The sequence below is a fragment of the Chelonoidis abingdonii genome, chromosome 2 (assembly GCF_003597395.2).
Source record: "Chelonoidis abingdonii isolate Lonesome George chromosome 2, CheloAbing_2.0, whole genome shotgun sequence".
Lineage (NCBI taxonomy): Eukaryota > Metazoa > Chordata > Testudines > Testudinidae > Chelonoidis > Chelonoidis abingdonii.
In genome coordinates this window covers 251,755,814-251,781,625 of record NC_133770.1, presented here as the reverse complement: position 1 = coordinate 251,781,625, position 25,812 = coordinate 251,755,814, and the positions used below count along the sequence as shown (strand labels likewise).

Sequence of the window (25,812 nt, the reverse complement as noted above, 5' to 3'; positions counted from 1 at the left end):
CCCTCTTTTGAAAAGCACGTTGCAGCCACTTGAACGCTGGGATAGCTGCCCACAATGCACCACTCCCAACAGCGCTGCAAATGCTGCAAATGTGGCCACACTGCAGCGCTGGTCGCTGTCAGTGTGGCCACATTGCAGCGCTGGCCCTACACAGCTGTATGACCACAGCTGTAACTACCAGCGCTGCAAAAATGTAAGTGTAGCCATGGCCTTAGACAACTCAATTGACCTCAGTGGAGTAATGGAGAGCAGAATTTGTTTTCAGTAGTTTTATTACAGTAAGAGATTGAATCCTGCATGTGATTTACCCTGTAGCTAATATCTCTTTTGCTTTCTTCAGTACAGAGATTTATTTTCAAATTGAGTAAATCTTTATAAACCAGGCACAATGCATCTTAATACAATTGACAGCACTATCACCACTAACACCATCAATTGCTCCTTTGTTGTCAATGCTTGATAAAAATATTCAATACTAAAACAATATTCTTTCAGTCCAACTCTCTTTAGGAGGTACTTGTCAACACAATGATTTAAACTAGCAATCCAGTCATTTGTAAAATCATTTCTCCTCTGACACAGAATGATTGAAAAAAATAGTATCCTTTTCAAGACAAAAGGGATTGAGCCTAAGTTAAACTGACATCTAAATATTAAAAATTGCAGTAAAAAATTTAGTTGTGGAACTGTTTGACCTATGTACGGAATTAACAATGCGATATACAGCCTTTCACCTCTAAACTGTCAAGCTGAATCCATCTTAGGCTGGTAGTTACTAAAAGCCAGTGTCACCTGATTGATTTTCTGTGGTCTATTTGAAATAAATTGGAAGTCTCAGTCCAGTTCTTAGTGGACAGGAGTTCAAATCCCACAAAAATAGCAATACAATTGGCAGTAATTAGCATATTAATTGACAAGCTCACCACTGAGGCCAAAGACTGAAGGAGCAGGGGGACTCAATTACCATCTCTATAATAGAGACGCTCCCATTTGTCAGAGCTGAGACACATTGACAAAAACTTATTTTGCAGCCCATGCTACATCTATTCTGGGGATAAACAGCAAACAGTCTTTAGAGTCTGCTTTTTGCTGACATACTTACTGTCAAGGGACAGTCATTAGTGATTTCTCAGACTAACACATTCTGGAAGGTTTCTAGGAAACCAGAAAGTGCCAGAGGACAAAAAGGAATTATAGAAAATGTAAGTTTTAACATATTTCTGTGGTGCAGTTCACCTTTTCAAGTAGGCAAGGCCCCCCCAGTCAAAACACTTGGAGATGGTAAAGTTTCAAATTAGCTGATTGCCTGGAAATTTAAATTATTGGCCAATTTTAATTGTGTTTGTCCAAATTTAGACAAATCAAAAGCTCCAATATGAAAATACTAATCTATGTGTATAAAATTAAGGCTGGAAAGACCCAGGTAATCATTTCAAAGGTTCTAAGATTTCTCTGGAGGTCTGGATTAGGAAAAGAAGGGAATAATTAGAAGGACTGGAAGGCAAATTCTTAACAAAGGAAATTGACAAGATCAGCATGGTTTGTTTGGAGATCACAAAGGAACACACATTCCTGAGATACAGTCATTTACTTAGACTATTTCTGATTTCTGTGGGAAAATCAAAAGGAATTCTTGAAAATCCAACACAGAGGAACTGCACCTTGTCTGTAATAACAAAGCAGTTTCTCTATTGCCTTCGTATTTGTAGGCACAATTCAGTCGATTCTACCTTTTAAATAAACAGCTACTATAGCAAGCCTGTATAAATTTAATAAGGGCCCTATTCTGGCACTCAGAAAAGTGAAAGGGAGTTTCCCCATTAACTTTGTGGGAACTGGTTTGGATCCATTGGTTTTATGTACCATTAGGAAATATTTGTACTCCATATTCAAAAACACATTCACAAGATGAAAGCAGTTTGCCACTAAAATGTGATTGGGGAAAATCCTGAGCCTGGTGACCAGCAAGAATATTGAACAAGCCACTTAGGCCCCATTTTTCAAAGTGGAGTATGCAACGTTAGGCCCTTCCCTGGGATTTGTGAGAATTAGTCAAAGCTTGTAAAGCACACCGAGGAACAGATTCTCTCCAGCAGAGGAACTCCACTTGGGGCAACAGGGGATATCAAGAACATCGGGGATAAGGCTCTCTGATTTGGAGAAACAACTGGCCCCTGTGTCAGAGCACCATAGGGTGCATGAGAGGTGCAAAAGGGCTGGATCTCTAATGGAAATGTAGCCCAGAGAATGCCACATGCTGTATAAGTGCTAAGTATTTTTAGTGTTCCTGCTCAAAAATGCCTGTTGTGCGTGTGTGCACAATGCATGCAACTGTGGCTGTTTCAATGCTTTTAGAAACCAAATGCTGCATCATTACTTTTCTAGTTCAAGAATCTTTTAAATAAATCTACTTACTGTTTCCATGTCTTTCTGCCCACTCAGTAAACTATTTTTTCGGTCATCTGATGTAAGCTCCAATTTTTTACATTTTCCCCAGGAGAACATTAGACCAAAGAAATGAAAAAGTTTTCTACCATACCATTTCCCAAGGTGTCCTTTAATTGTATAGAGCAAGTGAGGCCAGCCTTGATGCCACTAGAGTATTTTTTTAGCTCAAGAGTAATGAGCTTCTGCCCCTTAAAAATTTGTTCTGAATTCAATGTATTCAGGATACTCCTGTCAAACTGTACACATACATGATTGATTATCCAATTTATTGGTAATATTGTACGTGTCACAGGAGTGCCATTTAATTCAGTTTGACAAGTGCAGAAGAGTGTCATTGACAAGTGTAGGGGTAAATGACGGATTTAAGCTTTTCAAATGTTGCTACAGCATTTCACTGAATGGCAGATTGATAAATTAAAATTACAGTTGCAGCATCAGACCTGAAAGAATAACCACTTTAGATTACAAAAACAGAGCTCTGGAAACTTTGTATACTCTCAAGAGAGGTAGCCTGAGAAGCAATGAATGCAACAACAACAACAACAAAAGCACAGTATATAAAGGATTCATTAATTACAAGGTGACAATTTCAGAGTTTATAAAAACAAAACAACAACAACAAATTCAAAGGCTGGCTCTTTCTCCCTTTACGCAGAGTCATAAAATGCTGATACTAAACCACTGAAATTAAGTGGGTTTCATTTTGATCTGTTACAAAGTATTTATACCAGTGTAAATCTGTTGACTTTTATGGAGTTACTTCTGATTTAAACCAGCATAATGCAGAGTGGAAACAGGCCTATTATTGCTGGACAATCAAAAGACATATTTGGTTGCCCAATATTTTATCCTATTCTACAGCACTGTTTTTTTTTCAAAAGTGCAGTTGGCAAGCAGCATACAAAATATCAATATTTATCAACAGATAATTGAAATACTATATCTATGTCCTAGTCTAAATATAAGGAAACACTATTTTATCTCTGACGCACTGTATAGTAAATGTTGGAAAATGCTGATATTTTAATGGCAACCCCTGTACCTGTCAACTTCTCAGAAAGCCAAATTGGTATAGGAAGTGGGAGAAGAGTCTCCCCTATAAAAGAATGCTTCCAGAGTCTGGCGAAGGATGTGCTCCTTCACTTTTTTTCACAAAAAAGAAAATAAGAATGGTATGAGAGAAAGAAGAAAGGAGGCAAACAGAAAAAAAAAAAAGAGAAAAAAAAGAGGGAAATTACTTACCTTTACGCCCTGCTCGGTAGCCTTTCTTCTTTTCCATTCCCAGTATACATGCATGCATGCTTTGTCCAATTACCTTATATTCTTGAGCACTCACACTTTTTTGTAAAGACAGGTTATCTGCTCACCACTTGCTCTGGGTAAATAATATAGTCAACATTTTCTATCTGTTATAGTTGCTCAGACAGGGCTTGAGACTCCCGGTACTGAGCACTTCATTTCCATTCTTCAAATCATTTAAGCACCTCATGAGTTATCCCTTCTACAAAGAGACCAGTATAAAAAGTGGGCATGGAAACAGAAAGAGAAGCCAACATGGATTGCCCACGCTGTCTATGAGTGAGTGAAAATGATCATTCATGATAGTGGTGTCAGACATATCAAAAGAAAGCATCAGAAAAAATTGTCTCCAACTCTATTGCTAAGTCTGTCATCCAGGCCTTCATCAGTCTCCTGTCCTGATTATTGTAACAACCTTCTTTTAGGACTCTCTGACATGCAAGTTGCCCCAATCTTGTCCATACAAAATGCAGCTGCCAAGATCTTCCTTAGGACCAACTTCTGTTGGTGAGAGAGACAAACTTTCAAACTTACACAAAGCCCTTCTTCAGGCCTGGGAAATATACTCAGAATGTCACAGCTAAATACAAGGTTGAACAAAATGTTTAGCTTAAGTAGTTAAGAAATATTTGAAGGGACCATTCAAGGTGAAGTGACCAGTTAACACCTCTCCAGTCATAGAGAGAAAGGGGAAAAAAACAGCTGGGGTGGGGGTTAGTGGGTTATAGATTGCTGTAATAAGCCATAAATCCAGTCTCTCTCTCTCTTCAGCCCAGGTTTTTTAGTATCTAGCATAATTATTAATTTAAGTTCCCAGACTTGTGGGAATTTAAATTCATAACTGAAGGTGTTGTACAGGTTTCCTTTGAGGACTGAGAGGTCAGATATAGAGTGATCACTTTGTGAAAAGTGTTCACCTGTGGGTGATATGGCATTTTTGTCTTTTATAATTTTTCTGTGTGAGCTCCTTTGAGAGCATAGTGTTTGTCTCATTTCATCCCAAACACAACACCAAAGTCATCCACACCCATAACAATTTTAAATTCAGCAACAAACACTGTCCAAAACCATGGACAGCGGTGGGGGGTCCTTTTGGCACTTTGGCGGCGGGTCCCAGGGTGGGTCTTCAGCAGCAATTCGGCAGCAGGGACTCCCCTGCCGTGGGTCTTCGGGGCACTTCGGCGACAGGTCCCGGAGCGGAAGGATCCCCCGCTGCCGAACTACTATGGGAATAGCCATGGTTACTATGATGGCTCCCCAATACACCAACCTCTTCATGAGTTACCTGGAAGAAGAATTTCTGAACAAATGTACGACAAAACCAATGATATACCTGAGATATATCAATTATAATTTCATCGTCTGGACAGATGACCTAAACTCCCTCATAGGATTTCCACTACAATTTCAACAACCATCAACTCGAAAAACAACTATGTGGGTTAAAAAATACAGTCACTACACTCTTGAATGATCTCATACCAAGGCCGCCCGGGGCGGGGGGGGGACAAGTGGGGCAATTTGCCCTGGGCCCTGCAGGGGCCCCCACGAGAGTTTTTCAGGGACCCTGGAGCAGGGTTCATCACTCGCTCAGGGGGCCCCGGAAAACTCTCGTGGGGCTTGGGCCCCCGGAGCGTCTTCCGCTCTGAGTCTTCAGTGGCAATTTGGCGGCGGGGGGTCCTACCGCTCCGGGACCCACTGCCGAACTGTCCCAAAGACCCGCGGTGGGGAGTCCTTCTGGCACTTTGGCGGCAGGTCCCAGGGTGGGTTTTCAGCGGCAATTTGGCAGTGTGGACCCCCTGCCGCGGGTCTTCAGAGTACTTCGGTGGTGGGTCCCAGAGTGGAAGGACTCCCCACTGCCGAACTACCATTGAAGCGGGGGCCCTCCACCGCTGAAGACCCCAGGCCTCTGAATCCTCTGGGTAGCCCTGTCTCACACAGAAAAATGATAAAAGACAAAAACACCATATCACCTGTAGGTGAACACTTTTCTCAAAGCGATGACTCTATATCTGACTTATCAGTCCTCATTCTCAAAGGAAACTTGTTTAACACCTTCAAAAGTTGAGCGCTGGAGCTTAAATTCATAACTTTGTTAGATACTAAAAATCATGGACTGAATAGGAAGGACACTGGATCTATGGCTTATTACAACAATCTATAACCATTTACATCTTGCTCCCCAGACCTTTTCCCTTTTCCCCTCTATGACTGGAGAGGTGTTAATGGGACACTTCACCTTGAATGGTTCCTTGGAATATGTACGCAGTGTTGTTGTAGCAATGCTGGTCTCAGGATATTATAGGTGGGTGAGGTAATGTCTTTTATTGGACCAAATTCTGTTGGTGAGAGAGAGAAGCTTCTGTGCTTACAATAAACTCATCCTGTGTTAACTACTTACACTAAAAAATCTGTTGCATCTTGTATTTAGCTGTGAAACTCTAAATACCTTTCCCAGACCTGAAGACGAGCTCTGTGCAAGTTTGAAATTTTCTCTTCCTCGGCAGCAAAATTTGGTCTAATAAAAACATTGCCTCACTCACCCTATTCTTCTAATATCCTGGGACCAACATGGCTACATCACCACTGCATATGAGATCTTCCTTGTCTATCAGTGTTACAATGTCATCCCTCCCTCTGAAAACTTCCACTGGATCCCTCTCTTCTATCCCATCAAACCTTCTTGTCACTACATTCAAATCCCTGCATTAAGCTTCTCCTATCTGACTTATCTGCCCATAATTTTTTCACATGAATAATCTTTGTGTTGTCCTCCAATATATTGTAAATCTATATTGTCTAATTCCCATGTAAACTCCTTGTGGTAGGGACTAAACGTATATATGATTTGTACAACAATGAAGAAACTGAGGGTGCTTAATAAGTAATGAATAATAAAAAATAGTAGCCACATTCCATTCCGAGCTACCTCTGTGTAAATCCAGAATAACTAGTTGAAGTCAATGGCCCAGATCCTGTTATTTACGTGAGTGTAAATTGGGATTATCTCCAATTCCTTCAATGGATTTACTCCAATTCTACTCTGGTATAACTGAGAGCAGATTTTGGCCAAATATTCTCAGCTGGAGGTGACACGTGGCACTATAATGCAACAAGATTCTGTGAAATGAAACATTCCATTGGGATACTGGCCTTTTTGCTAGTCTATACATACATTAGCAGATATACATGAAAGCACTGCTAAGCAACATTCCCAGTACATTAAGCTCCAATGAAGCAGTAAAACAGATACTCCTGTTGTTTTAGCAAAATACTCATGGGGGAAAATATTTCATTATATTTTCTTATAGTTCTTATCCTTTAAGAACATAATACTAATGTACTTTTATAATGCGCTTTATGCAATAGCTGTTATATCTAGTAATATTTTAATACATATTTTCTTCCATTTTAATATAGCATTCATAAATGGTGTCTGAGTATACAGTGTTACCTGCTCCAGAAAAAGTGAAGATATGTCCATGATTGTTAAATGCTAATAAATTCAATCTCACAATTGGAAAGACACATTTGTCACTGTTGTTAACTGAAATACATTAGTCATCATGTTTCTAAGACAATCAGCCCTTCCTTGCCTGTGAAACATAAAATTACATTACATTTATAACATTGCAAACTATTGCTTGAGAAAATTAATGTACTAATACGTATATGACACCATAAGTAAATATTTAGAGAAAGTTTTGTTTGCAGTGTTTATATCACTACAGGTAAACCACACTATACGTAACAGTACAAAAACATCTTAGGGTAAATCTGCTTTTGTATTATTATAATTTACTTCTCAGTTTTGCCTACGGCATACTGTCCTATAATCCACAAGACTCTGTGAAGGAATTGAAACTGTTAAAGTCTCTCTCTCTCTTTATATATGCTTGCTGATCTTACTTGTAGTATTTTCTGTTTTCTCCCCAGAAAAAGCACATTACCATTACTCAACAATATTGGATTTACATGGTTGTGAAGTTATTTTTCTATGAATGCTTTATACAGCATGATGGTTTTATAGCCTATAATGTATCAGCCAGGACATGAAATGTGTCTAGCTATTGATGCCTAGATAAGATCTGATTGAAACCAAATGGCATTTGAGCACAGATATAAAGTATGATTGTGTTTAATATTTTCAATTGACTATACAGGAGAATTTCACTTTGCAAGGAAACAAAGCTTTACATAATACCTAGCAACTACTTTTATAAGTACAGTAGAGATGGGAACAGTTTGATTCAGTATGATGCAAAGGATCTGTTTCAGAGTAGTAGCCGTGTTAGTCTGTATCCGCAAAAAGAATAGGAGTACTTGTGGCACCTTAGAGATTAACAAATTTATTGTAGCATAAGCTTTCGTGGGCTACAGCTCACTTCATCAGATGCATGTAGGATCTGTGTTAATGAAGTCTGATTCTTTCTGCTGCATTGACTTCAGCATCCCAAAAGCTGAAGTTTCATTTCTCTTGCTTTAGAATCCTTCAGTAACACAAAGTTCAATAACACTGGTCAAATTAGTTTCAAATAAATTATCCAACTAATTTAGCCCTTTTTTTCTGCCTGTGATTCAATCCTTGTTTCTGTGAATGTATTCACTATTCCTAGATACTTGACAAATAGTTCATGTGAACACATTTCAGCCTCTGGGTGGTTTGTGCACTTCTGATTATTGGCATTTGTTATTCATAGGGTGTCTGTGATTTGGAAATCTAACTGTGATTTGTGCTCCCTGATTAGATGATAGGAGAATAAAGAAGAGCAACTGGCACTACTTCAGTAGGAAGACTTTGACACATAATTACTCACCCTAAAACTCATGAAAATGTTGGGATTCACCAACACTTTCAGAAATTAGCTGGTGGTTGTCTGAATAATATGATTCCATGAGTAGCCTTGGAATGAACTTGTCCCATTCAGTTCTTAAAATATCTTCACCTCTTTTTAGAATGATTTAATCAGCTCTGAAACCCATTTCACTAGAACTAGGCCTTGGCTAACTTTAACTTTAAATAATGTAATGAATAAGGATGGGCTTAATGGTCTGTAGTCACTAAATAGTATCTGCTGGTGATACCAGAGATAAAAGGCAGAGGGGGCTGGAAAAATTATCTGTTTTCTGCATTCTGCTTGTTCTCTCAAGGATTGATCCTGCATCCCTTAATTACCCATGTGAGTAAAGGCTATAGGTTCCCTGTGATGAAGCTGAGAAACCTCACACCACCCATCTGTACCTACAGACAAAGCCAGGACTGGAGGGAGGAGAAAAGGAGAGAACTTGGCTCAGTCCTGGGCTAACTGGCCAAAAGGCAGGAGTTAGCTGCCTTCCTATATGAAGAGAGCATCACTAGGAGCCTGATGGCTGGGGAAAGCCTCTGGGGAAGTAGCACTGAGTCCCTAACTGAGGGAGACTGCTATGGAGATGGAGGTGTATCCAGGATCTGAGTGAACTGTGTGACTGAGACCCTATGGGGCTAGGCCCCATCAACCTTACTGCTGCCCTGCCCAGAGGGAGCTGAGGCATGTCAGAACACTGCAAAAAGTCCACAAGTGGCCACTACTTGAACTGAGCCGTTATAGTTCAGTCTGTAGAGGCCACACCCCAAACAGAGTGACAGCAGTAGGAGGTAGCCCAGGGCAATGGACTTAGACTCTACTGGGAGGTCCCTGTTCAGGCACTGCTTCACAGGGGGCCCTGGTGGGGAGAGAGGGTTCAGGTCCACTACCATACCTCCATAAGAACTGAGGTACCTCTGTCAGAGAAGTAAGGGGCGGGAAGTCAGCTGTGCCAACCACTAGACAATCTGACCTTCTGAGCACCCTCTTTATTTAAAGAGTTTACAATTATTTGTAACTATCTGGCATTGCTGTTGAAGCATGGGTGTCAGTGAACCTGAAAAGCTAAAAGGATATTCGTACTGTCCACACACATGGTATCTGCTGCCTAGATGGATGCTGATGATAATAACAACACAATTTGTAATTCAATATTAATGATCAGAAAATATATTATACTTGTTAATACAATACTAGATACTGACAAAATGAAAATACAAATGAAACTTTAAATGTGTATTTACTGTATCCAAACCTGAAAGAGCAGCACTGGCTCCTGTCTCACAGGGCTGGGTCCAGTTCCCCAGTCCAGGTGTATGGGGTCACAGTAGTACTCAGGTTTGGCCTGGGGGTCCCTCTGTTGTGACCGAAGGGTTGCCAGACCTATTTTCAGTGAGTGGCACTGTGACTTCATGTGCCAGTTTGCAACACCACTTGGTTTGGGAACCCTCTCAAATGGAGGCCTGGGGCAAACTGCCCTGGCCTGCAACTGTTACCCTTGCCACAGTTGCCAACTTTCACGCAGTAAATAAGTTTCACAATAAGCCAAAAATCAAGCTAATCCCTTTTCAAAACAAGGCCAAAAAAAAAAATCCCTAAGGATTCCAACACTTTATGTGACTAGATCCTCCCAGCGTGCAATCTGGGACTGTGGTGGGCCCGCTGTGCACCCTTGACTCTCTCCACCCCCTTGCCCCTGCTTGACCCCCTTGCCTCTGCTTGCCGGGAGCCAATCAAAAAAAGAAGCAACAAGCAAAAAGCTAGAAGCCAAAAATTAGCCAACAAGCAACTCACTAGCCAATTAAGCCAAAACAAGCCCAATTTCGGGTTTTTTTTTTTGTGGGTTTGGCATGCCTGCACAGCGTGTGTATTGTTGTGGGTGCCACAGTGCTGCTGAGTTCTCTCGTCCCGAGTTTTCCTTCAGGAACTCCTCATACATTGCAGTTTCCTCTCCCTAGAGTTCTTTCCCTGCCTCAGCTCCCCCGTCCCGCCACTGGCACTCACCTTATGGTATACGTTTAGGAATTAGTAACAGACACTACCAAGAATAGGTCTCTGTATCCTGTGTAACTGTGTTTCTTCAGCTACTGTGTTTATGGCATCTGTCTGTTTGTACATCTGGTGAACCATGTGTAAGGAAGTGTTTGCCAATTCTGTATCGTGTATGTTGAAAGGAAACTGCTTCTAAAAGAGCAGAGAACACTGAAGAAAACAGTGTCTTCGTCACCACACTCCGGGTCTCAAGCTACAACCTGTTTTTGTTTTGAATTGAGTAAGTCCTCTTTTTGCAAGGTAACACTACTTGCTGTGCTTTGCCATCCAGTTGCTGCTAGAGGAAGGAATTCTCCTCTCTAGCATTGCCTGCTACTGTAGTCAGGAGAGGCTCTGGATGGGGAGGCCAAAAAGGTGTCAGAGCCCTGAAAACACTTTACTTTTTGTGAAGCCCAAGGAGCTTGATAAGTAGCAGGAGAAATTCAACATGTTTTCCAATAACTGAAAGAAAATAGGCTTTTTATCAAGGCCAATGAGCAGCAAAGCTGGAGCAAGAGGCCCTCTTGTACAGATGGGACCAGGATCCTTATCTGCAGAGGGTTACTGTGCTACTGATTTGATATTAACCCAGAGCATAAAAATGCTACTTATATATTGCTAGCAGAGGAAAAGTAATGGAAAGGTAGTCTTGGGTAACAGAAGTGAAGGAGGTAGAGAAAAAGAGAAAGGCAAATTGAACAACCAGGAGAGGGAAAAGTGATCTCATGCTCGATTGCTTCTCTCAATTATGAAGTGCAACATAACTAATGATTTTAAGGTCAGAGAGCTGAAGAGGGATTTCTTAGGGTGTTCATTCAGTGAGTTTGTTGCTAATAAAATGGAATGGAATTAGAAAAAGCTTTCCTTGCCCAAAGTATTAGTCATTATATATATATACATACACATGTGTGTGTGCATAATGGAAATAATAAGGGAAACACTGGGGCAATATTACTGTTATTTAGACTGCAGCTGAGTGTAACAATAAATAAGCTGGAGTCTCTACGCAGACAGAGACAAGATGAGAATACCAGAAGACTGAGAGAGGCAGTAACTGGAAATGGAGCCGCATACTTTCTATCCAACTCAGTAATCTCAGATTTTCAGGAAGATCCTCAAGCAGAGAGCTCTGTATCAACCAGTTTGACAGCCAGTGCTGTGGGTGGATGAGGTGATTATTTAAGAATCTTAATTAGCCTGATAGGAAACAGAGAATATTAAATCTTCAATCTTGTGGAAAGCTACTGGGAATGTTGTGTATCCAGTGAAGCTCTTTTAAAGTATAGCACAGTGATTTGCAAACTTTTCCATACGAGGACTCTCTTTCTGTACTAGCCTCCCGCCCAGTTATCTGGGATCTAGCTACACCTCCTTCCCATTTAGTAATAAGTGAAATGCAGGGTCATTGTGAACCCCCTGACATCTGAATGTGACCCCCCCACACACACGTCGCTGCTATACAAAATGCAAAACTCAATCTCTCCCACTTTGTTTAGGATGTGCCCTGTATTTAAGGTAACTGTTGTTTCCTGAGCAGAATAAACTCCAAGCACAGAGCCTGAGATACGGTTGCTACCTTGCAAACAGGGAGCTCTATATAAGTTAGAACTATTATATTCAAGTGTGTGCTCCCTCCTCTCACCACCTCCATGCCCTGAGAATATTATTCACACTGAACAGCTAGCCCACACATAAGAATGCAAGGAAGGGCTGCAGAATTTGTTAAGATTTTAACTATTAATTTGAAAAGCTGCCTTCTCCCTCACTCTGCTTATCCTCCACTTTTCTCTTCTCAAGGAAAGTATTTTCCCCATTGACAGTAAAAAGCTGAAGTGGAGCATCAGGGATAGTGGACTCCCCCTTCCCATCAGCCAGTCAGGGGTTAAGGTTTTGTGACATTGTTATCGAAATAATCTTGCTGTGTTGCCACGGCATTCTTATTCTGCTTCATGCTGTATGTATCAAAGACTTAATGAACTTGAACAAAAGAACCTCTACTGAGCACCTTAGAAAATAGAAAGATCTGGTTGGAATATTAATCAAAGGAAATAGCTAATTCATATAGGGCCTGATTGCTCCTTCTGATGGGAATTAAAAATCTGCAAAGCTTCCTCTGGAAGGCCTTTCTCCAAATAGTTCTGAGGGGTGACTTTGCACTGCCCTCCAACCTTGAAACCAACAGGAGGCTTTTCCCCCAGAACTTGAAAATCCATGGAGCACCTAAATAATCAATAGGATCACCCTGTACCTCAGAACTGGCTTTGGGACCCTCCCTTTTTAGCCCCTAGGTAAAATGTCTCCATTTGGCCTGCAATGCAGCCTGGGCTTCCTCAGCTTGTGGTCCATAACATAGAGGCAAGCAGCAGAAAGTTAACACAGAATCAGGCTCAGACTGCATTAATTCTTATCTGAATTCCCTGTGGGACTCAAATGAGGTGCAGGTCTGAGAAGGTGAGGATAATTCACATATTCCTCCAGCCTTCCCTTTTCCTGTTCCCTATCTAGGTGTAGGTCCCTGGACTCCCAAAGCTTCCTCCATGGGCTCTGGGACAGGAAGGAATGGTGCAGGAGAGAAAACTAAATCCCTGCACCATGAAGCCAGGAGCAAATCTGCACCAAAATTCTAGAGAGATATTACCTACTAGTTTTTTTTTTTTTAGCAGTCATGAAGGATATTTGCAAAAGTCACTAGAGAAGGGAATGCAAAATTAAAATGAAGATTATTTAGGAGGACTGGCCATTGATACAGTAAATGAGTAAACAGGTTACATTTAGCCAACACTAAACATGCTACTTAAGTTTCAGCACAGATTATTATATATCCCTCTAAGGCAAATGAGCTGGAGGTATAATTTGATTTCTGAGCTGTGTCCTATAACTAAACTACCTTTGAACCTAAGGCTGGGGGGACTCAGGATGCAATACCTATGTCTTAGAAATGCGCAAAAATGGCAAAGAGTTGGTTTCAAATTATGCTATATATGCAAGATTTGTTGTGTGTTTATTTAATCCAGAAGCTTGCATTATAAATAATGTTGAAAGATTTTATATTAAGCAAGCATCAAATAAAACTTATAGAAATAGCTTTGCCGGTAGCAAGAATAAGGATTTTATGTAGTTTGACACTCTGAACTTATGGGTACAAATATGGGGAGCTGCATGGACACTTCTAAGCTTAATTGCTAGCTTAGATCTGGTAACACTGCCACCACCCAGAATTCCAGTGTCTGGGGCACTCTCTGTCCACACAAAACTTCGTCCCCTCCCTAGGTTGCCTTGAGGGACTTCACCAATTCCCTGGTGAACACAGATCCAAACCCCTTGGATCTTAAAACAAGGAAAAATCAATCAGGTTCTTAAAAAGAAAGCTTTTAATTAAAGAAAGAAAAGGTAAAATATATCCTTCTGTAAATCAGGATGGAAAATGCTTTACAGGGTAATCAGATTCAATAGACAGAGGCCCCCCCACCCCGGCCTTAGGTTCAAAGTTACAGCAAACAGAAAGTAAATCCTCAGCAAAAAAAAAAAAAAATTACATACATAAGACTAACACGCTTTGCCTGGCTAATTACTTACAAGTCTGAAACATGAGAGACTGATTCAAAGATTTGGAGAGCCTGGATTGATGTCCCATCCCTCTCAGTCCCCAGAGCGAACAACATCACCACAAAGAGCACAAACAAAAGACTTCCCTCCACCAAGATTTGAAAGTATCTTGTCCCCCCATTGGTCCTCTGGTCAGGTGTCAGCCAGGTTTACAGAGCTTCTTAACCCTTTACAGGTAAAAGAGACATTAACCCTTAACTATCTGTTTATGACAGTGAGGGAGTAAGTTTACAGCAGGAATTGGCATTGCTGATTTAAAAGTATCTGAAAATAATTCAAATTTTTGTAGCATGAAATTTTCCAGAATTTAGTCACATACACTGCAGGACAGTACTGCAAGCTTCATCATCCCATTCAATCAAAGTTTCCCCACTTGGTTCTAGTGGGACCTCTCCTGGACCATGGTTCAAGAAAGCACCTCTTTTCAGGACAAAACCTAACCACGTGCTTTCCTGAACTGGGATCCTCCTGAGGATAGGGTAGCTCATTCAGTTGATGGGGTCTCTATCAAAAAATGTGTCCGTGCCAATTTTTTTTGTGATTTTTCATAAGAGGACAATTATTCACTGTGTAAATTCTCATCTGCACATTGAGTTGTTTCAGAATAACTTTCAAAAGGGATAATGCTAAAGCAGAACAGGGCCCTCTTTTTCTGGAATACAAGTGTCCACACATGGAGTTATTCAAGAATAACTATTGTGCTTTAAATTCAGACACATATCTTAATCTGAATTAATTCTCATGTGTAGACAACCCTTTAAACTCTGACCACCAACTCATTTCACATCCCACTCTATCCCACCCCAGCCCACTTGCCCCATCCCCAGATAATCCCTCTTCCAAATGTGTAACGTTTATCACAAATGACTAAACTTGAAAAAAGATCTGAAAAACCAGCAGTTTGGATCTGATTTTTTAAACATCTGCACAAAAGGAGGAGAAATAGCTTGACTCTCAGCTGACAAGACATTCGAAGTGAATGGATTTTCAAAGCCAATCACTGTGAAGAGCTACTGCCTGCTTATCACGTAACCCTATTCTGTGTAGCTGGCAGGGGCTGAAAGCCATAAAAAAATCAGCTGTATTTCTCTCTCTTCCTTTTATGCCCCTTCTGAATGGAATCCAAATGTGACATATTAAATGGCAGCAAATAAGGCACAATTTTTTAGCAGTGAGGGTAATTAATCATTGTAACGATTTACCCAGGATTGTGGTGGAAATTTTTAAATCAAGACTGGATGTTTTTCAAAAAAAACCCCAAAAAACAAAACAAACAAACAAAAAAACCCTCTCTAGTTCAAGCAGGAATTAATTCTGGGAAGTTCTATGGCCTGTGTAATAAAGCAGGTCAGGCTAGATGATCACAGTGGTCCCATCTGGCTCGGGATAATCACATCTTCTTTGTTCAGGAGATGTAGGGACTATGACCACATGTATTCCAGGTATTCAAATTGTCCTAGGAGGGTGGTGAGGGGAAAAGAGGAAATGGGCATCATTCTCCTCCACCTTTGCCTGTGGAAATGGCCATCCTTGGAAAGGAGAATAAACGTCACACCATTCTAAGGACTTGTCTGCATGGAGACACTCAGGAAAGTTAATCCAAATTAATTTTCAAAGTGGATTAAGGTAAACAGAATAAAGGGTTTGTCTACATGGTGTGATAATCTGCACTACAGATGTATGATTTCTAAAGCACACTAATGTATTGTGTGCTCATTGGTCAATGTGCACCCTGCTGGCACACACTAAAAATTCTCTAGTGCTTGAAACAGTGGTGTGAAAGTCCACCAGTGAACTTCTAGTGCACGCCAGCAAGGTCTAGACAGACCAATTAGTGTATAACACATTAGCGTGTTTTAGAAGTTGCACCTTGTAGTGCACATTGCTGCACTATGTAGCAAGTCCTACAGCTACTGTTATTGTGAATAAAGCCTGGTCTACCCTAGGAAATTAGGTCAGAATAACTATTTCACTCAGGAGTGTGAACAATCTACACCCCTAATGACACAGTTAAACTGACCTAACCCCTGGTGTAGACAGCGCTAGGTTGTTGAGGAATTCCCCGTTGACATAACTACTGCCTCTTGGGAGGTGGATTACCTATGCCAACGGGAGAAGCCCTTCTGTAGGTGTAGGAAGCATCTTCACTGAAACACTGAAACAGCACAGCTGTAGCGTTTTAACTGTAGACAAGCCCTAAGAGTGTTCTCACAGGGGCTTGCGGTGCTGTAGAATCATAGACTTTAAGGTCAGAAGGGATGGTCATGATCGTCTAGTCTGACCTCCTGTACAACGCAGACCACAGAATCTCACCCACCCACTCCTGTAGCAAACCTCTAACCTATGTCTGAGCTATTGAAGTCCTCAAATCATGGTTTAAAGACTTCGAGGTGCAGAGAATCCTCCAGCAAGTGACCCGTGCCCCATGCTGCAGAGGGCAGTGAAAACCCCCAGGGCCTCTGCCAATCTTCCCTGGAGGAAAATTTCTTCTCGACCCCAAATATGGTGATCAGCTAAACCCCACACACCCAGGAAAGAATTCTCTGTAGTAACTCAGATCTCATCCATCTAACATCCACTCATAGGCCATTGGGGATATTTACCACTAAGAGACAAAGATCAATTAATTGCCAAAATTAGGCTAAGCTTAGTCTTCAAGCCAAATAGATCTTTTGCCCCCACTGCTCCCCTTGGAAGGCTGTTCCAGAACTTCACTCCTCTGATGGTTAGAAACCTTTTGTCTGATTTCAAGTCTAAAGTTCCTGATGGCCAGTTATATCCATTTGTTCTTGTGTCCACATTGGTACTGAGCTTAAATAATTCCTCTCCCTCCCTGGTATTTATTCCTCTGATATATTTATAGAGAGCAATTATATCTCCCCTCAGCCTTCTTTTTGCTTTAACTACACCTCTTTAAATTCACACCTTTAGTTAATTCAGACTAATTTTTCTGAGTGTCCCTGTGTAGACAACCCATGAGTTTCTGCCTATGCTCACCATAGCTCCCACTGGGGCAGTACAATTCCTCATCACTTCTACACACATCTAATTAGCCTTTGGCATTTAGGTTGCTACATTTAATATTGCTTTGCACCAGCATGCACACATACAAACGCACAAAAGCAATCATGAAGATCCCTATTGGTCATTAGCCTAGACACAGCAATAATAATAATAATAATAATAATAATAATAATAATAATAAGAAAGTATAATTATGATTCGCTAGCGGTAAAATGAGAAGGTGAAAGCAAGTCTCCACTGCACTGTGGAGATCAACGAAAAGCTCACCTGCAGAACCAAATCATCTGTAAGCAACCAAAATTAATTTAGATAGCTGCTTTGTCCTACTCTAAATGTAAGGGACATTACAGGATACACACATGCTATTCTAATTAAGGTTGAGTCAGCAACTCTATAACAAGGACTTAATGTAGTTTCAGGGGTTTGTGGCTTCAACTGTCAATCTGGGCTGAAACTTGCAATCCAACCTCTCAGCATGGGAGCAAAGTCTCTGAACAAGTTTAAATAAAAATCAGTTTGCAATTAGGTGGAGTAAATCCCTGACTCAGCACTAAGAAGGCGACCTGTTTGCTCAGGCCTATGACTCAGCAAGTCTGCTTCTTCTTCCTGGCTATGTAGAAATTGCAAAAGGCAAGTATTAGGTAAGGAAGTTACAGATGAGGGAAGTTTTTGCATTTTGGCATATGATAATTACAACTGAGGAAAACAATGTCATATAAAAGGAGGTGCCTCAGACAAACCTCTGCACAGTTCTGCATAGAGCCTAGGTTTCATTGTTCAGATGATTCCTCCTGGGAAGCAGCTAGTTTGAGCAGTAAAATCACAGAGTTGTTATGTTGTGTTGGGGGTAAATTGACTCTACAGAGTGGAAGCTAAAAACAAATGCAGTATTGTCAACCCCAAACATTCAAAAATCACGATAGTCCCCCAAAATTATGTGCTTATAACTTATTAATTATGAGATATTTTTCTTTATCTGCCTTCTGGTTTTTGAGCCTCTATGGTACACGTGTGCCAAGTTTTGATTTTTTCCCTACAGCCACAAAGGATATAAAGTTATTTTTTAAATGAAAACAGAGATTTTCATCTAATCACCTGACTTCAGAAGCTGGGGCTTTGAGAAAAACACCAAATATCATGGTAATTGATAAACTGTGAGAATTAGCCACACAAATTGGTCAAACAATTCATTTGGTCATTTCAGATTATGCCAGTGCAAGAATAAGAAGAAAGTTAAAAAAACATTTTATTCACTTTAGACATTTCTGAAAACTTAAGGAAAAAAAAACCAAATTAAATTATATGTCAAAAGTAAAAAAAATTAAAAAAAAGTGTGCAATTTATTCAAGATATGGCCAAACAAATCTTAGTTATTCTATATGGCCGAAATGAAGAGAGATTAGACATAATATGGCATACACTGATGCATGTACTTTTATTCATGCAACAATCCCATTTTCATCATTGAGACAATTTATAGGAGTTGGGTTATTTGTGGACAGAAATGTTTGCAGAATCTGGTCCCTATTTTCACTACATTTTTGACTCCATGACTAACATGCTTCTTTTGTTTGCTTTTATTTTATATATACAGATTATGGAGCATTTCTTGACTCCTTGGTTTTATACTATGGTTTGGAAGTTACAGATCATTTATGTGCTCAGATTAGCTCTTACCTTACTACTTTGCACCAGGACCCTTTGCCTGTTGTATATATTCTTAGCAGTATACAATACTACAGTTTTGAGGACTGAGAAACAAGGAGAAAGCATGAGCGAATGAGAAGAGACCAAGAAGACAGAATTGGATAGAAAAAAACAAGGACGGTGAAGTGGAAAGAAGAAGGAGAGAAAACAGTGCATTAGAGTAGATTTAGAGAGAAGTGATACTGATACAGGGAAGATAGACTAAGAGTGTAGCTGTGACTCAAAAATACAATACTAATACTTACCTTACAAACACAGGTGCATTTACTAAGTGAGTACTGTTTTCCAGAATACAACATATTTAACGATAATGTTTTAAACAGATAAATCAATTGCTTGAATTAACAACGTATGAAAATTGGAGACAGTGCAAATGAGGTTATAAATTTTATAACTGTTTTTAATACACATACCAATATAGACATGGTTCATAGGCTTGAAAAGATCTGATTTTATATTTTATAAATCTGCATGAAAAACAGCAATATTTACAAATAGTTTTATCAACTTATTTTTGCACTAGTAGAGACATTTTAAAAATAGCATGTTAATTGTATTAAAAATACTGTCAAAATTCATACTAAATTAATAAAGAGACTATTTGATAACATGAAATTCACATTAACTGATAGAACAACATCAAGGCAACTAATACAACAGTTGTCCACAAGAGCATCATCTAACATATATGTAAAATTTCCTCTGTTCATTTCAGTTAATCAGCAAAAACAAAATATTTTTTGTCATGTTTGGGTGGAAGGAGAAATCAACGTCTGCTGACATTTACTGATTAAAATCTATGCTTTCCAAGCTTAGGTATAGTAATGAATGACTATTTACATGAGAGAACTTAACATTTCAACATTTTATATTTTATTGGGTCTAATGGGGTCAACAATATTGTATAATTGTTAAAAATATATAGCGATATATACATATGTAAACATACTCACCCAACAGACAGGAAAGGTTCCTTTGAATCAAGTCTGTTAAGTAAATAACAGATATTTAAAATATATACACATACACATATTACATTTTATAGCATTTAAATTATGGATTTAAAAGGCTCTAATGGATCTATTGCACTGGATATGGTGATAATGCACAATTTGGCAGTAATAGCAGATCATCAAGGGTCTGATCCAATTCCCACTGAAATCAGTTACAAAAGTCCCAATGACTTCAGTTGGCAGAATATTTACAAAGCAGCACGCCTCAGGCCTGATCCAAACTAAACTCACTTCAGGGTGAATTTCATAGGAAGGCCACTTGACTTGATAAGGAGTGTAACAGGAGCATTTTCATCCCGGACATATGTTCCCCCTCTATGATGCCTACTTCCATGTGAAGTCAAATTCTTTTTCTCCTACATTCCAGTTCAGGAAGATACTTTACTACTAAAGTATGTTCTGAATTTTAAGCTTAAAATTAAGCATATGTTTCAATATCTTCCTGAATTGAGGCCTTGCATGCTTTCTCCCTTGCCTTTCTGTTATGCCACATATCATCCATTTTGTAGAATGTCATCATCCTTTTAACTCAGACACTTCTGGCAGATGCATCATGATAGCTTTGGTGTCCATAACATTAACTGGGTGTGAGGACCATTAGAACATGAGTGAAGGGCCCTTTGTAGAGAGGTTAAAAGAAAAACTCAAGAGACCTATTTTGAGAACTTAGGTGAAATATAAGTGGTACATAAACTACATGGAGGCCCTCTGTACCTGCGTCAATTTCATTTGTAAGAGAGTACTACAAACAGTAAAATATATATATAAAAAAAACTCTACTAAAATATTTGTCAATGTCTTTTTAATAACAATGTTAACCTAAGAAAAATGGTGGCATATCTCTGGAACTGAACACCTTAACTACTACAAAACTCCATACAAATCCAACCACACTCAACAAAAATACTACAAAATAATGGATTTCTAAAAATCTACTCTCTCCCCACCCCACAATTTTATTATGTAGATGATCTAGTAAAGATTTATTCAAAACAAAATTAGGTTTAGTACAAACGTTTATAATAATCTAGCCAGAAACTTGTTTTCAAAGATGTGCTCCTCACAGTGCATTCTAAAGATAGTCAACTTCAAGTATTACATTTACTTTTAATAATGTTTATCAACTTTTGCAAAGTATTTAATTCTCAGGAAGAGGTTTCTAAGATTACTGGTGGGAACGCTTAAATGCCTGTCTTGCTCTTGACTGTTGGATGCAATGTACTTGAATTATAGTTTCCTGGGACTGAAACCTGAGATTTTAATGCAATTTTTACCCATTTGCTTTAAGTAAGGGTTGACTAAATGCCAGAAACCTACCACAATATATTTTCTGTGCATGTTTCTCCCTTCTCTCTAGCACTTAAGAATAGAGACATCTATCTCCATGGCAGTGTCTGCCCTTTTCAAGTCCCAGTGAGGTTGGGATCCATTGTAGAGGGAGGTGGAAGGGACTGGGTGGCCCTGTGTTGATGTGTTTGTGAGTGGATATATATCATACCCCAGGAAAGATACTACAGCCTAAGACTGCATTACCTTTACTGCAAAACTCCCTGGACAGTCACTAGTGTCTGTCAAGTTCCATGCCAAGCTGACAGGAAACAGGATGGTCACTGAGGGCCTCCATATAGATGGCCGTGGCTTCCTCCCAGAGGATCCATTTTTTAGGGGTGTGCCCTGTGGCTCCATCTGTAAGGTGCAAGTCCTGTTCCCATGATGAATAAAACAGATAGAAACTCTGTGATGATCCTTACAGAGTTTCCTTATCCCTTATCATCCCTCCAGTGGGTTTTACGACACCAGGGGGTGATCCAGTCCTCAGAAGAATCTCATAAGATTTGGCCTCTGATATTTTCTTCATAACAGTAAGATGAAAGAGAACGGAAAGCACATCTGTGTTTTTGTGCAGTCTTACAGCAACAATTTTGTCATGAGGAGAGCTCTGGGACATCAGTGTTCTGATGAAGGACATAATCTGGTGGGTATAATACATAAAGGAAATGTTTGAGGTAACACTCTCTGGATAAAATAATGCAATTAAAAATCTATTTGAAATGCATTCTCAAGATGGAATTCAATTTGCTTTAACTGTGCTGGCCTAAGTTTGACCCCCTCTATATATTTGACTAAATGCTTTTAGATAATATGCAGCATTATTTTAAATTAGTTCAAGTTTTCCAGGTAATAAGGGAATACAATCATCCATTGGCCTTTTATTTTAAATGGTAATCCAGTGCATACCAAATCAATATAAAGGATCTAAAACTGAAACACCATGTAAAAGAATATACTACATCTCCTTTAGTGGCAGTATTTATCTATCCATGGATCAATTATTACTTCCTTCTCAGCAACTCAGTACCCAAAATTCCTCAGAGTTTGAAAACATTCTTATATAGCTAAGAGGGACACATCCTAAAAGATAATCCTGGATGGCTGCAGAAGAAGTTGGGATATTTCTTCAGCAGACAAACTATTAGAAGAGGAATGTTTGCTCTTAAGAAGAAAAACAAAAGGATCAAAACCTAAAAGAATGCAGGAATACTATAACTGAAATAAATAAATTCAAATACAATAATGTTTCTAAAATAACGTAGCAATAGTAATGACACAGTGAAATGATATATTTTATAACCTATGATATGTTGCTATGTATAAAATCTTGGTGCTAGAACCTTTCTGATTTGCAATATTTTTATCACTCATAACCTGCAGTGCTCATAGGAGGAAAAAGTATTATGAAAGGGAATCTCAACAGCACATATACACTTTAACACTTTGCATGATTCTTGGCCTATTTTCACTTGGCCTAGTGACACAACTAACTTGATTCCATGTGCATCCAATGATACCTTTGTCATGCATTAGATGTACTACTTTTCCAAAGTTTCTAAAAAAATCACACACATTATACTATAAAAACTAGAATAATGCAATATATGTCAACAGTCTCTACAATGATCCCTACAACCTGTCAACAAATCATATATAGGGGACTGGAAAAGCCTGAGGTATACTCTAAACCTTTAACCTAAGCATAATTGTTCTAGTTAAGATTACAGGCAAGATCCTTTTTATATCTGAGACACAACCCAACATACATAAATCAATTTCATTTCAGGCTAAACCATCCCCTCTCTCCTTCCCAAACTCTATTTACAGGAAATTTGGATACATCATTGACAACATCATTATTGCACATAGGCAAATAGAATTCAGCTAAGTGGTCCTCTAAGATAACTCATTTGGAATCAATATATGCTTAGTGCTGATTCATTCATACATTCATAACTAAGGATGGACAAAAAACACTAATGTTGTATTTCTGTTTGCTACCTTATTCTGCTACCTCAAGTGTAACAAAACAGTCTACTCTGGACCAAACAAAGCAAAGTTCAGAAACTAAGACCAATTTCCAAAAATTACTCCTGATTTTGTACGTCAAATTTCAGAACAAATTTCAGAGGCTAGGTAACTCAGCACTTTCTGAAAATAAGGCTACTTTCAGGTGTACTGCCTCAGGAAATGGAGTTAGACTCTGTTGTTGATGTCAGCTTGTCTGGATTTACAGCCTAAAGTACTGATGCCATTATACTTAGCGCCAGCAGCTACATTGGAGTTGGCACACATAGTTTTCTGCTGCTTTAATAGAGTCTGTTATGTCCCTGAAGTGTCCAAAAGGCTTCTGAAAGACTTTTCACGCTACTTCTAGCAATACAGGAAGCAGTACAGCACCAAAGAGAACATAAAACTATACAAGAGCTTGTTCCAAAACCATGGAGGAAACTCTAAAAGACATCATTCAGTGGAGCATACCTACACTTACATCATGTTCCAACTGGGACCCTGACTTTGCAAATAATGATATGCAAATTGGCCAAAAGAAGGCTAAAAACTGTTTGAAATGGCCTACCCTCATTACAACTACAAAAGTGATTTTTCCTCCCTTGGTATTCTACTGTTAATTGAATTGTCTTGTTAGACTGACCCCCTCACTTGGTAAGGTAGCTCCCATCTTTTCATATACTATGTATATATACCTGCTACTGTATTTTTCATTCCATGCGTCTGATGAAGTGGGTTCTAGCCCACGAAAGCTTATGCCCAAATAAATTTGTTAGTCTCTAAGGTGTCACAAGGACTCCTCGTTGTTTTTGCTAAAAATGTGTCACTTGCTGATATAGGGTGGCTGTTGATGCGCAAAACCAGGCAAATGGCTCTTAAGTCTGTGATATGCAATATAGGGTTTGAATTTAGTTCTTCCTCCTCCTCTTCCTTTTGCTTTAGGGCAATTGCAACAGTACTGTGATCTGGAGGATGTGAACAGTTAATTCCTCTGATAGGAATCTAACAGTTCAACTTTATATTGAGCTTTCAAACTATTGTTGTTTGCTTATCGATGACCAAAGACAAGTTATCAGAAGTGCAGGTCAGAAATTTTTCATCTAAACTTTTTTTTGTAATGCAATTTTTGTAAAAATCAACACATTTAGAAAAACGTTGACTTTGATGAAAATTTCCAAGGCAAAAAGATTTTTTGAAGCAAAACTATTTTTGTTTTGGAAAATTTTCATAAGAACATAAGAATGGCCATACTGGATCAGACCAAAGGTCCATCTAGCTATTGCACTATTAGTAATGACATGCCATAAAGTAAAATATAAAAAGATTTAAAAAACAGAAATTATTTCAAACTGAAAAACTAAAATTCTAAACTGAAATTCTGAAATTTTCCAAAATGAAAATGTTCTGAAATGGAAATTTTTCAGAAGTTCTGTTTCACGGGACATTTTGAAAACAGTATTTTTTTTCATTCCCCTTATTTCTATTTGGAACAAAAACAAATTTCAAAAAGTCTGTATTTCCTGCAAAATGGAAATTCCAATTTTTGACCGCTCTAGTTGCCACTCAAATGACGACTCAGAATATGTTTTGAATTAGTACACCATTCATGGCTACTGCATTCTGAACCTGAGAAATCTTCTCAATGAAAGTTTTGTGAAATCTGATACTTTTATTTAAAAAGTTTTATTGTTGATAAATCAGTATTTTCTGACAAAAAATCTTAATTGAAAAATTCCTGACCAGCCCTATTCTGGAAGGTTTTACATTTTCCCGTGGTTCCCATAAACAGCACTATAATGTTGGCAATTTGTATTATAGAGTATTTTCATATTCCTTGAAGCATTAACTACTGGTCTGTACCATAAGCAGAATACTGGACTAACTGCACTCAAGGTGTGATCTAGTATGGCTATTTAAGTTTTCAGGATGAAGATGAAAGGGGTACATGGAATGTTTGACAGTCACAACATTTTTTACCAACATGTTAAGTAATTTTAAAATCTTTCCCTTAGTGCTATGGATAAAACTCTTGAAGAATTAAAGAATTAAATAAGTGCAGCATTTCATCTCTGTTCATTTTGCTCTGGGTTTTATGCCATTAGGTGGTGACAGCTGTTTTAAAACAACAAAGAAATGAAGCATAATATTCTTTTCCTCATTAGCATAATAGAACAAATATTATTTGAATTTATACAAATCAAACATAAAAAAGCACCTTTCCAGGGATCTGGGCAACTTCACCATATATTGAAAATACAAATGCCAATGCAAACTAAAGTAAGCCAAACAGCTTCCCTAAAACATGAAAGAAAACAGAAACCGAAACCCTCCAGCCCCCAAATACCATCCCTCAGTGCAACTCCTCCTTTTCAAAGTGAAAAGTGCAATAGATTTGGGGTGCTTTTTTAAAAAGCACCTGAGTGGTTTAGAAGCCTGATTCCATTTTCAAAAGTAACATAGACACTTAGGAGTCAAAGTCCCATTGAAAGTGGATGCTA

The 25,812-nt window shown here is 39.0% G+C and overlaps 1 protein-coding gene across 3 annotated transcripts in view; it reads right to left on the bottom strand.

Annotated features, from left to right (window-relative positions):
• The window catches only part of RALYL (RALY RNA binding protein like), a 620,330-nt gene that overhangs the window by 63,761 nt on the left and 530,757 nt on the right, over window positions 1-25,812 (bottom strand). For all 3 annotated transcript variants that reach the window (XM_032768366.2, XM_032768367.2, XM_032768368.1), the window contains one exon: window positions 19,913-19,945. In XM_032768366.2, coding sequence (XP_032624257.1) covers window positions 19,913-19,945 — 33 coding nt within the window. The remainder of the gene's footprint in view (window positions 1-19,912; window positions 19,946-25,812) is intronic.